Source organism: Trypanosoma conorhini (genome assembly GCF_003719485.1).
Source record: "Trypanosoma conorhini strain 025E chromosome Unknown Tco_14.4_contig_00097, whole genome shotgun sequence".
NCBI classification, from domain to species: Eukaryota; Euglenozoa; class Kinetoplastea; order Trypanosomatida; family Trypanosomatidae; genus Trypanosoma; species Trypanosoma conorhini.
In genome coordinates this window covers 3,804-15,367 of record NW_021704184.1, presented here as the reverse complement: position 1 = coordinate 15,367, position 11,564 = coordinate 3,804, and the positions used below count along the sequence as shown (strand labels likewise).

Sequence of the window (11,564 nt, the reverse complement as noted above, 5' to 3'; positions counted from 1 at the left end):
GTAAAAAGCATCCTCGTAGAAATGGAACATATTACAGCAAGTAAACATGCATCGTGCTCTTTTTCTTTTCTTTTCTCCTTCTCCCCTCTCTCTCTCTCGTTTGGCGACTTACTTGTCACTTGCATGCGTGCGTGGTTAAGGCCTTTACTCTTCCTGTTTCCAGTGCATTTCTTTTTTTTTGTTTGGTTTGCCCAGGTGCACTATACATAAGGGCAGAGCATCGGGCCTCCGGATTACGCCGAAGTCGCGGTTTCTTCCTGCTGTGGCGCTTCTACCTCCTTCTCCTCGGCGGGCGGCTGCTTTCCCTCGAGTGTCTGAATAAACTCCTCCGTCTTCTTTACAAGGGAGTCGTGGAGCGGGCACATGGTGTCGTCGTACTCATTGCGTACCTCCAGCGTTCTGCGAATGATCTGGTCCTGCAGCTTCTGCATCTCCTCCGCCGCGGAACTCATGTTGTCCTTGATCGACTGCAGCTCGTACCGCAGGCGTGTGACCGTCTGCCGCCTCTCCTCCACAGAAAGGGGCGGGTCGGGCATCGTGGCAATCCTCTTCACGCGGTAGTAGTCCCGCAGTGCCCATAGCCACTGCCCAACGGCAGCCAGTGGCACGGAAATGAGGGCAAGGGCCTCCGGGGCGTGGTCAGGCGAGGAGCAGTAAACCTCCAACTCCTCCTGTATTTCTTCAGCGAGAGGCTGCTTCAGCAGCGTCTGCGCACGGCTGATGAAAAACGTAAAAAAGTAACTGTCGCTAAGAACCACTTGCACCGTGGACCACCGGGTGTCTTCCTCCCCGCGCACCCGCATCGCCATCGCCATCGTCGCCAGGGCCTGGTCCGGTGGACACTCGTAGTTGCGTAGCACCGCAAGCTCCTCCTTGTTTACAACGTCCAGCTGCTGATAACTGTCCTGCATCGCCCTCTGCACGGGTATCATGAGGTCCTTCTCGACGGCCTGCAGCTCGGACAGAGGAAGCTTGCGAGCACCGCCACGACGCTCTTGGAGCACAATAATGCGCTCCAGCCAGATGAGCTGCGTTTCAATGTACTTCCGCTTCTGCACACCGGAAAAAATTATACTTCGCAGCGGGGCCATGAGAGGCTCGAAGCAAAGCAGAACACGTGTCAAATTTGTCCGGTACTCGCAACACAGCATACTGAGCTGTGCCGCCTTGAGCTGCACATCCCCCTCAATGTTGACGAGGGCAGCCAGCTGCTTCTCTGTGAGCATGGGCGCCGGGCTCTCAGTCGGCGCAGCGATGGCGGCCATCTCTTCACTTCCCAAGAGAAAACAGAAGAAAAGAAAACGGAAAGTTGCACACACGCGACACACATTTATATTTTGACGGAATAAGGATGTTAATTCGGTTTAAAAAAAAAGATATATAGATATATAAAAAACGACGTTGTCGTTGCTGTCGTTTTTTTTTCCTTGTGCTTTCTTTGCGTATTTCGAAAATGGACGGGGAAAGAGTTATTCGTGTGTGCAGCGGCGTGGCGGCGGACCCCTCGCCCCCTGTCGCCCGCCCCACAGCCGACGAGTGCCCGCCTAATTGCGCAGAAAGTTTGACCACCGCGTGCGGGAAAACTCCTTCCAATTCATCTCCAGCTGCTCGTAGACGTCAGCTGACGTCTGCGGGGGCCAGTTGATTTCCTCCTCTAGTCGTGTGAAGGTGTCAAGTGGGAAGTAGGCCGACTGCAGGTCCTTTTGACTGCGAATTCCCACCGGCCGCTCCAAGTTGTTGAGGCTAAGCGCGATGAACACGTCCTGGTGCTCCTTAATCAGCTTCGCAACCTTCCGCATCTGCTCCTCCCCCATGTCCACCTGCAGCGTGACGTACCGCGCGTACGTCAGCGGGGTGTTGTCGGCGTCGCGAAAACGACTGTACGGGCGCATGATTCCCTCATTTGTGAGTTTGCGGATGAGGCCGCCGTTGTTGTATACCGCCACCGCAATCTCGCGCAGCGCCTGCGAGGTGAAGCGCCGCTGGCGCGGCTTCATCACCAACACAAAGGCGTAAAACACCATCCCTGTTCGTCTCTCTCTTAAATTCTACCGGCCGTGAGCCCCCCGCCTGCGCCGTGCTCCGACGCAGCGCCGCCCCTTCCCTCCTGCGCCGCGGCCAACAAGACAGGGAAAAAGCGAGGATCGTCCAAGAAGACCAAGCGAGAGAAAGCAAAAAAGAAGCAAGCCAGCAAAACACACAAAAAAAAGAAAGAAAAAAAAAAAAAAGAACGTAGGCTCCCCAGCACAAGCACACAGGGGTTGCTTTTTTAAGCTCAGCTCGATCGCGATGGCGCTACCTCAAGTAAAATGCGCAGCTTCCTCGGGTCAAGGTCATTAAAAAGCGTCGGCGAAGCCGCCACTGTCGCCTCAGCATTCGCCGAAGTTGGCTGCTGTTGAAGCTTAAGAAGTCGATCGTAGCGTAAATCATACACATCGCATAGTGCTCGTAAGACACCCTGGGCAATTTGTTCCCGTAGACGGGGTGATCGCACTGCGGCAATGACAGGAATGTAGGCTCGGCCTGACGCCGCCACATTGCCATAAAACGCGTGAAGCTGCGCGGAAATCGTCAACGCGTCCAGCTGTTCGCAATCTAGTTCAAATGTCTCTCCCGCACCCAGAGTAATGATACTGCAGCTGCTGGCCAACTCCTCTCCGCCTGCCACCGCCGGTGCCACACTGTCGTGTGGACGTCGGCAAAAGTAGTGCCGCACAGCACATTTGGAAAGCACCGATGTAAGTTCCGTTGTGAGTTGCTCGACACGTTCGGGAACAACGTTAGAGAGCGGTGTTGTGTGGCCCGCGGCTGCACTTGAAAGCGCGAGTAGGCCCAGGTGTGGGGCCAGTGTTTCCTGCAGGGCGGACATCGTATTAAGCTGCAAAACCAGCTTGCAGGGTTCATCGAGAGCGTTGCTCACGGTGGGCTGACGCGCGAGCACGAGCGGGAAAGACAAAATGTGTTGCACCAGCACAGTGAAAAACTGTTCATGGCACAGCGTGGTGTTGTCGGGGGCAGAACCAACATGCGTAGAGCCTTTGGACAACATTTCCTGCACAGACTCCATGACCTCCGCATGCTTCTCCGCTTCAACCATCGTGGCTTGCAGGACGTGTAGGCATTCCTCCACCTCCGGAGGGGTGGGAAGAACCATGGAGTACAGCACCCGCAGAAGATCTACGCACTGCGCCTGTCGCTTCGAGAGCCCACTGCGGTGGTACGGGTTCTCGCTGACGCTGCGATTGCCAGGGGAGGCGACGCCCCCCGCGGCGGGCGAAGGCTGCTGCGCCTGTCGCTCTTGCGGCTCCGGCGGTTTGAGGCGGTCGTCGTGAAGCACGACACCGTCCGCGTCCACGTCGCCCTCAGCGGCGTAGAGAAAGAGAAAATTCGTCACGAACTCCGCCGCCGCGTCACCGTTTTTTTTGGCCGCCTCCCTCGCAGTCGCCGCCTCCGCCGAGGCCAGACGACGCAAAACGGCGCAGCGACTCACGACGCTGGCCACACTATCCAGCGAGTGTTCCATGAGCTGTTTGGCGATGGTGTGGTACACGCGAAGAAGTTGCAGCTTCGCATCATCCACGACGAGCCGCGTGAGCCCCGCCTCGCGTCCGAGGAGGGCGATGAAAGTGCTATGGCCGTAATACGTGAAAAGCTGCAGAAGGGCATGGGCTGTGCGAAGCCCGCTGGTGAGCCCCACGAGCGTAGCCCCCACAAGCGCTTCCTGCTGCAAGCGGTTCAGCACATGTTGATAGCGCTGCACTCCGCTCGCTGAGTTGGGCGCCAACGACGCCACAAGTCCCGTTGCCGCAGAGAACCACCGCGTGATTCCGCCGGTGAGGCCAATCGGGCCGGAGGGGCTAGAGAGCACGCCGGTGCCGCCACCACCACCCCCCACACCGGAAGTATCACCATCCTGAAGACTCGATGCTTGGCGCAAGAAGCGTTCCAGCACGCCCTCCAGTACACTCTGAATGTGCTTGCAGAGCACCTCAAAGACGGAGTCCAACACGGTGGCTTTTGTTAGCGGCAACTCTGAATTTTCGGCGTGCCCAGGCACGTCTTCTTGTGGCAATGCGTCGTCGTGTTCACCCGCGTCGGCCGCAGCCGCAGCCGCAGCCTTCTCGGCAGAGCCCGCAACTGTCGGCGTGGTCGCAGACACCCCTTGCGGGGACCGAGGTGGGAAAAACGCGCCTAGAAAATCCCCTTCGTCCACAATTACCTGATGAAGCCAGGCGAAGAGTGAGCTGAAGAAGAATATTGGATTGCCAATTTCTGCTTCTAGGGGCCGCGCCCCGCCAGTGGCGTTTGACGCCTCGCTGCCTTTGCCCCCTGCACGGTACGTGCCGGCCGATGTTGTCGCAGAGCCAGTTGTCATGAGATGAAAGTACTGCCGCAACACCGCGGCACGCCGCAGCCGCGCCACCTCCTCCACCACTGCCGTCCACTGACTGATGTTTTCTTCCCGCAAAAAGTTGACGCACCGCAGGCAGAAACTCGTCAACTCGGGCGAATCAGCGCCAAAGCCCACAGCGCCTGGCACGGCTGCAGAGGCAGAGATTAAATAGCGTGCAACCTTCTCCGTCCCCTTCATGATTGCCAAATACGTAATATCCATCATGGACGCCGCACTTTGGTAGTGCTCACGTGAGAGCAGTAACTCGCGGCACCTTCGGTGTGTCTTCTGCGCACTCTGCAGGACGTCGAGGTAGGCGGCGTCCACCGGACTCTCATTAAGAATTTCCTGCTCCTCCGCGCCAAAGTGGTACTTCTCCTGAAATTCCCGCATCTCCCTCTCGCGCTGCTGCACTAGCGATAGCTCCGCCTGAAGGGTCGTCATGAGAGCCACAAAATCCCTTGTTCGTGCCGCATGTGCGTTGAGGGTGGTCTGAAGCACCTCGGTTTCCTGGTTCACCTTCGAAACCGTGTCGGAGACCTCCTCAAAGACGCCGTTGAGGGTCGCCCACTCCTGCAAGAAGCAGCGGTGCAGGTCCACGGCACGACCTTCCAAAGCAGATCGCAGCGCGGTTGAAGAAGATATGGAGGCCACCGGCGGCGGTTGTTGGGGTGAGCGCCTTTGCGAAGCGGCCTTCTCCTCCGCCACGGTTGACACATCGGTGGGAGGCGGCAGAAAGTTTTCCAGGAACTCAGGGACGGCGTCATTCATGTAAAGCACGAGATCGCGGAAGTTGTCGTTGACAGTGATGTCAAGCAACTTTTGCACCTTCCGGCTGGTGGCAAAGTTCCGTGTGGAGGAGGCGTAGCCCGCTGTCGCAAGACCCCCCAAAGCATCCACCGCATCACCGTCGTTCCTTGCCGTTTTCGCTGCTGTCGACCCCAGCTGCGCGACGGCACCGTGGGGGCGCGCACTCAGCGGCCCTGTTCGCCCAGCCGCAGCCGCTGGTGCTGAGGGGGGCGGTTGCTCCACCATTGCTGCTGAACAAGGCGAAACTTTTGTGCCGTGCCGGTTGCACCCCCCGCGTGCGCACGACGTTCAATCCTATTGACTTCTGCCACTACTCTCCCCTCTTCGTCTCGCGTAGCCGACACACACAGACACAGACACAAGCCCTCAATACGAAAAGGAAGAAAGACATGTTCACACACCCACATATATATATGTCTGGCCCCTTCATTTCATTTGTGCCATTTTCGCCCGGCGGCCCCGGGCCCGCTGCAGGGAGCCACAGGCGCACGCTCTCGTCATCCGGCACGGATGTCGTGTTGCAGCTGCCCGCCTTCCTTCCTCTCGCTCAGTTTTTTTCCTTCATCCTCAGTCTTCCTTCCATTTTCTTCCCTCCCTCTTCCTTCGTTTACTCGCAGTTATATTACCGTGCCTTGTTCAATTTTACGCCACCCAACAGCAGACGCCCACGCAGAAGAAAAGACGTCTGCAGACGCGCATAAAACAAGCGCACCGCCCCCCACCCACCTCTTCAAGTAGAGTAAGAGAACGACAGAGAAAGAGAGGACGCGCGCGCGTGTAAACGCAGCACTTAAAAAAGGTCCAGGCGAAACGCATTCTCCGCGGCAATTGGGGGCACACTTGAGCGGCGTACGCGGTGAAGCGTCTTGCCCGTCGCACGCCTTGTGCGGGCCGCGGTGAACTGCGAGGATCCAACCACGTTCTCGCCGCTGTCAAGAAGAAGCCCGAAGGAGGTCGTTCCGAGAGGCACCGGTTTCCCAACGATGATGCTCTCCGAGACGCTGAGGTTCTCATCAACGCGCTGCGTCGCCGCGGCGTTGTAGAGGTGGTCGGTGGTGCGCTCAAAGGAGGCCATCGTCAGCACATTAAAGTTCATCTTCTGGATGCCGTAGCGCGTGATGCCGAGCACAACGCCACGCTGCGTCATGAGGTCCGCGAGAAGGTACACGTGCCGTATGTCAATGCTGAGGCTGTAGGCCTTGAGAATGCCTTGAATTTCGTTCACAATCACCTGCCGTGCCGCCTCAATGCCAAGCACACGCTCCACGACGGCGACGTGGTTACAGACGACGCGCGTCGACTCCACATCGGGAAGGTTCATCACCGCCCGCAGCTCCGCCCCCTCCGCGAGTACCTCCGCCCCGTTGGATGAGATCATCGCACGGTTGATGCCAGCAATACCACCCACAACAATGTCCGGGAGCAGCGACAGCAGGTGACGCAGGTTAAAGTGAACGCGGTGAGCCTCCAAAAAGTATGGATACACCGCCAGAGTATCAAGGCTTATGACCTCCACGCAGTCCTCACGCAAGAGACGCAAGGGCGACATTGGCCGCGCAGCCGCCGCGAGAATGCGTTGACGCACCGTAATGGCATTAATTGGCAGCTGCAGCTTGGCAATCACCGGCATGTTGAGGTGCACGCGAAGGTAGAATTCAGTGCATGTGCATACTTCCACGATTTCCGAGACCACCTCCTTTAGCACCACGCGTTCCACCTGTGTCTTTACACTTCGAACCCGTCTTTCAAACGCCTCCGGTGAGTCGTCGTCCCCCGCTTGCGCCTCCGTTTTAAACAAGAGCGCCTTTTCCCGTCGCAGTCTCCGCACAGGTGCTGTGATAACCGGGGTTGAAATATTGCGGTTCGCATTAATAATTTCAACAAGGCGCGGCACACCTTGGGTGATGCTCATGCTAGCAACGCCTGCAAAGTGGAAGGTGCGCAGTGTCATTTGCGTGCTCGGCTCACCAACCGACTGCGCCGCAATCGCCCCGCACGGCGTCCCAGGCTCACAGGCCTTGCGAATATACTTGCGTGCGCACTGTGCCAGGAAGCGGGTTAGCATCCCCTGCGTCAGCGGGAGCAGCTCCGTTTGGAGGGTTTCAAGAACTCGGAGCTCGGCGGCGTCTTCCCCAGTTGCCGTCTGTGAGCCGTTGCACGCCGCCTTTGCACCTACGCGCTCACGCGAGTCGGAGGAAAGTTCCAGCAGCGCACGAATCCGCCGCTGCTCCCGCACCATCCTTTGAAAGAAGTCCGCCACGTCGTCCTTAAACTTTGAGCTACTCACACGCGACAGTCGGGAAATCAGCTCCGCACGACGCGTCCGCTGGCGCCGCGGCGCATCTCCCTCCCTGCTCCTTCCTTCAACGACCCGCACCCTGTCGTGCCTCTCCTCCAGCCGCTCCAGCCGCTCACACACCGCAAGCGCCTCCGAGTCTCCCGACAGGCACGCCGCGACAAACGCCGGCACCTCCGTGGGCAGCAGTGAAATGGATTCCCCGTCATCATCAAGATATGCGAGTTTGCGCTCGCCGTGCGCACGCTGTGTCTCGTCACGCCTTTGCCCATCAGTGACGCGAGCAACTTTGCTTTTATTCTTGCTCGTGGCGTTGACGGTGCCGCGTCGTTCCACGATCCAGCGTGCATTTGCGGCGCGCGCGCTGAGCCACTCCTGCTCCAGGTTGAGGGGTGTGCCACCGATGCCTTCCATGAGCTGTGGGTCGAGGCCGTCCTCGCCAAACCTAAACTGCACCACGTCCCCCCTTGTGTTGCGGGCGGTGCCGTCGTACCGCACACTTAGGTTCTCCATGGCCTTCATGAGACGACGGTAAATGTAGCCAGTCTCAGCCGTCTTCACCGCAGTATCAACGAGACCCTCGCGACCAGCCATCGTGTGGAAGAAAAACTCCGTTGGTGTCAGTCCAGAGTAGAAGGAGTTGGCGACGAAACCACGCGCACTTGGCGCCTCTTCAAAGCGATAAAAATGGGGCAGTGAACGATCTTGAAATGCGTTCAAAATACGCTTCCCATTCACAGTCTGCTGCCCCACACACGCCATCATCTGCGCAATGTTCAGCGCACTACCCTTACTCCCAGACTGCACCATCATTAGCGGGGTGTTTGTGTCGACAGAGAGCGCTTCCACAGCTGCCGTACCGCACTCATCACGCACCTTTGACAGCTCCGCATTGAGGCGCGCCTCAAGCGACTGCCGTATAGTGAGACCTGGTAGCGGCTCCATACGTCCGGTTTTGGCGGCGTCAATTAGGCCGTCACAGGTGGCGAAGGAGCGGGCAAGCACGGCCGCCTTCTGCTCGTTCAGCAGCGGCGTCGGCGCAACATCGCCGAGGCCGAGACTGAAACCGTAATTTGTCAGGTAGCGCGAGGTAAATTGTGCAATGCGAGACATGACTCGGGCCGTGTATCCGCCGCCCGCAAGTGTGTGTAGGCGTGCGAAGAGTCCGTCTTTTGACCCGCCCCCAAGAAGCTTCTTGTCGAGCCGGCCAGCAATGAAGCAGGAGTCAAGAAATGCCACATAGCCCTCCGCGGCACAGTCTTGCTTGCCCGCCTTCGTGTAGAACTTCGTCGCGGCCTCAAGGTTGAGCAGCACATTTACCTCCGGCGAGGGGCGCACGATCAGTTCAAAGATCTGTTTCCCCGTCCACAGCTCCGCCGGTTTCAGAATCGTCGGTATCGGTAGCCGAAATTGGGTAACCGGCCCAAGCCAGTGGGAGACCATCCATGACATTTGCGAGCGATCAAAAAAGACGTCGCGGGACGTCACGAGGTAGGCTGCGACGAGAAAATCTTGCGTGCAGGCAATAATGGGTTCGCCATTCTTGGCATTGATAATGTTTTTCGCCGTCGACATCAGTTCAAATGCCTCGGCGCGCGCCTCCTCCGTCTGTACGAGGTGCACGTTCATCTCATCTCCGTCAAAGTCGGCGTTGTACGGGGCACAACAGCATTCGTTGAAGCGAAACGTGCGAAACGGCAACACACGTGCCCGGTGGGCCATCATGGAGATACGATGCAGCGAAGGCTGCCGGTTAAACAGCACAACATCACCGTTCATGACGTGTCTCTCCACAACGTCACCAACCGACAATTTTGCCGAAAGCGACTCACGGTCGCGTTCGTTATTAAGCGACTTTTTTGACCCTTCCTGGGCGAGGTAGACTGTGGTGGCGCCTGGGTGTACATTTGGGCCGTTGCGTACAAGCCTACGCATGAGTTCCAGGTTGGACCTGAAAACGCGCTGTGGATACGTCAGTACCCGTGCGACGCGCAGAGGAACGGCGAGCTCATCCACGTCGAGATTTGGGTCGGGAGAGATCACAGAGCGGCCGGAGAAGTCCACGCGTTTCCCACTGAGGTTACCTCGGAACCTTCCATGCTTCCCCTTCAGACGCTGCGCGTAGGACTTGACGTCGGCGGTACGCATGTGCGGCGGAAACCCTGGGAGGGCGGAGTCCAGGAGTCGAGCTGCACGCATTTGGAGCATTTCCCACGTCTCCGTGTATTTGGTGGCATCAATCGAGCCATCCTGAAGCGTGTCGGAACTAGTGAGAATGTCGTTGTATTGCCCTGTGAGGTCGTCGTCACGGACCGCCGCGGTTCCAGAATTGCCGCGCGGTCGCACCGAGACAGGGGGAACGAGCAACGTTGACACGAGCAGGTCAACAGGATTAGTGCCAGGCTGCAAACCAAGAAGTAGGACCTCCTCCGGTGGCACGGCGAGGAAGAGCTGACGCACCCGCGCCGGATCGAGAAACTCGTGCACGTTCTCCTTGCTCTCCTCCACCACCTTGTTGTACGCGCACGCCGTGCGCAGGTCACAGTCAAAAAATGTTTCACCGTCCTCCATAGCCTCTTCCCCGCGACGCAGTTCGACGCGATACTTTTCGTGTACAAGACGTAAAGGACGCACTCGTCGCACGACTCCGTTTAATCCGCCACACTTGAGGCAGACACGCGTCTTGTAGGCGTCGGTCTGTATTGTCTTTATCAGTGCAGCCCGCTGCAGTGGCTCGAGCTTCTTGGAGGCGAGCCGCCGCCTGTAGTACTCAATTTCCGCGTCATCCAGCAGCAAGTGGGAGCAACGCTTGCATATCGTGCGACAGATGCGCAGAATTGCGGTAAAGAAGCCGAGGTGGAAGACAGGGGCCTCGAGGTCGATGTGGCCGGGGTGACCGACGCAGTCGATGCTTCGCAGCCCGCAGGTTGCGCAGACGGAGGCGCGGTCGCAGACGCCGAGGCGGGGGTCGTTCACGCCGTACTCCTTCACAGCCCCAATCACGCGTCGGCACGGGAGGACGGAGAGGCGGTGAATGTCGCTGCGTGAGAGAAGGCCGTAGTGCAGCGCACTGATCTCCACCGGCGCATTCGGCAGTGGCTCCACGAACTGCTGCGGGAGCAGCAAGGGCGCAGTGGGGCCTCCCCCACGCATTTCGGCGCGATTGACGGAGCCCACCCACACCCACGCCCAACGGAGCAGGCACCGCCCACTCCTTCTCAGCGCAACGGGAACAGAAGAGGCCTGAGCGCGCTAAAAGAGGGGGAAAAAAAAGAAAAAGCGCTGAGATCCCCACAGACAGGCTGTTGTGCGTTGTCGCAGCAGCGCGTGCTTCACTGCGGTAAGGCAAAAGAGAGAAAAAAGGGGAAAAGAGAAACGGCAGTAAAGATGCCCCTCCAAGCACGAGAGACAGCAAGGCCTTCCCTCGTCCCCTTGTCCCGTCGGGGTTCAAGTTTAACCGAGCACCGCAGCCAGAACTCCGCAGCGACACACATATATATATAGTGTTCTTGTTGTTGCTGTTGTTTTCCCTCACAGCGGAGGCGGAGTTAAAATGCGGCGCCTTCCCGCTTCCTTATCACAACGTGCAGCAAGCGCCGTTTATCTCCTTTCTGTTTTCCTCCCTGCGCGCTGTTAGTTGAAGTTATCACACGAGTTCATCTCAGTGTGCCGTCCGTTCTTGCCTGCTCCTTTCCTTCTCCCCCCCCCCCTCCGCCTACTTCCGCTCTCTCTCTCTCTCGCTCTCTTTTTCTTTTTTTTCCTTCTTCGCCAGGTCCCCTCGCACTTACAACATGCCCCTCTTTTTACACCCACTGAGGTGTGCGACCTCGCCACCCCGCGCGGCTTGCACTCCCCCCTCGCGCAGGCTCTGCTTGCGGTGCATCACTTCGCCCCGCGCAGAGCCGTGCCACGCACACACACACACACACCCGCAGGCGTATGCGTGCGACACGTGCACACGTCCCCACAACGGCGCTCCACGGAATCAAAGCGAATACCGCCTCGTAAAGAAAAAAAAAGGCGAGAAAGCGAGAGAGAGGGAGAGAGAAGGGAGGGGTCGAAACT

General features: G+C 58.3%; 4 protein-coding genes across 4 annotated transcripts, besides 10 other annotated features; all 4 read right to left on the bottom strand.

Moving 5' to 3' along the window:
* Positions 1-56: 56 nt before the first annotated feature.
* Positions 57-98: a sequence feature (GA-rich).
* Positions 99-233: 135 nt separating this feature from the next.
* Tco025E_02470 (uncharacterized protein) lies at positions 234-1,265 on the bottom strand (the record flags this gene model as incomplete). The annotated part of the gene is made up of 1 exon (XM_029369395.1): positions 234-1,265. The coding sequence occupies one exon, from the start codon at positions 1,263-1,265 to the stop codon at positions 234-236; it is 1,032 nt and encodes a 343-aa protein (XP_029230490.1).
* A 279-nt stretch (positions 1,266-1,544) lies between these two features.
* On the bottom strand, positions 1,545-2,024 carry Tco025E_02469 (uncharacterized protein; the record flags this gene model as incomplete). Its single annotated transcript, XM_029369394.1, has 1 exon — positions 1,545-2,024. One exon carries the CDS (start codon positions 2,022-2,024, stop codon positions 1,545-1,547), a length of 480 nt encoding a protein of 159 aa, XP_029230489.1.
* Positions 2,025-2,149: 125 nt separating this feature from the next.
* Positions 2,150-2,194: a microsatellite.
* Positions 2,193-2,231: a microsatellite.
* Positions 2,232-2,275: 44 nt separating this feature from the next.
* Positions 2,276-5,428, bottom strand: Tco025E_02468 (putative conserved oligomeric Golgi complex subunit 6-like; the record flags this gene model as incomplete). Its single annotated transcript, XM_029369393.1, has 1 exon — positions 2,276-5,428. The coding sequence occupies one exon, from the start codon at positions 5,426-5,428 to the stop codon at positions 2,276-2,278; it is 3,153 nt and encodes a 1,050-aa protein (XP_029230488.1).
* A 306-nt stretch (positions 5,429-5,734) lies between these two features.
* Positions 5,735-5,811: a sequence feature (GA-rich).
* Positions 5,812-5,993: 182 nt separating this feature from the next.
* Positions 5,994-10,652, bottom strand: Tco025E_02467 (DNA-directed RNA polymerase III subunit RPC1; the record flags this gene model as incomplete). The annotated part of the gene is made up of 1 exon (XM_029369392.1): positions 5,994-10,652. One exon carries the CDS (start codon positions 10,650-10,652, stop codon positions 5,994-5,996), a length of 4,659 nt encoding a protein of 1,552 aa, XP_029230487.1.
* Positions 10,653-11,003: 351 nt separating this feature from the next.
* Positions 11,004-11,025: a microsatellite.
* A 156-nt stretch (positions 11,026-11,181) lies between these two features.
* Positions 11,182-11,223: a sequence feature (GA-rich).
* Positions 11,224-11,251: a microsatellite.
* Positions 11,252-11,269: a sequence feature (GA-rich).
* Positions 11,270-11,407: 138 nt separating this feature from the next.
* Positions 11,408-11,428: a microsatellite.
* Positions 11,429-11,521: 93 nt separating this feature from the next.
* Positions 11,522-11,553: a microsatellite.
* Positions 11,554-11,564: the final 11 nt, after the last annotated feature.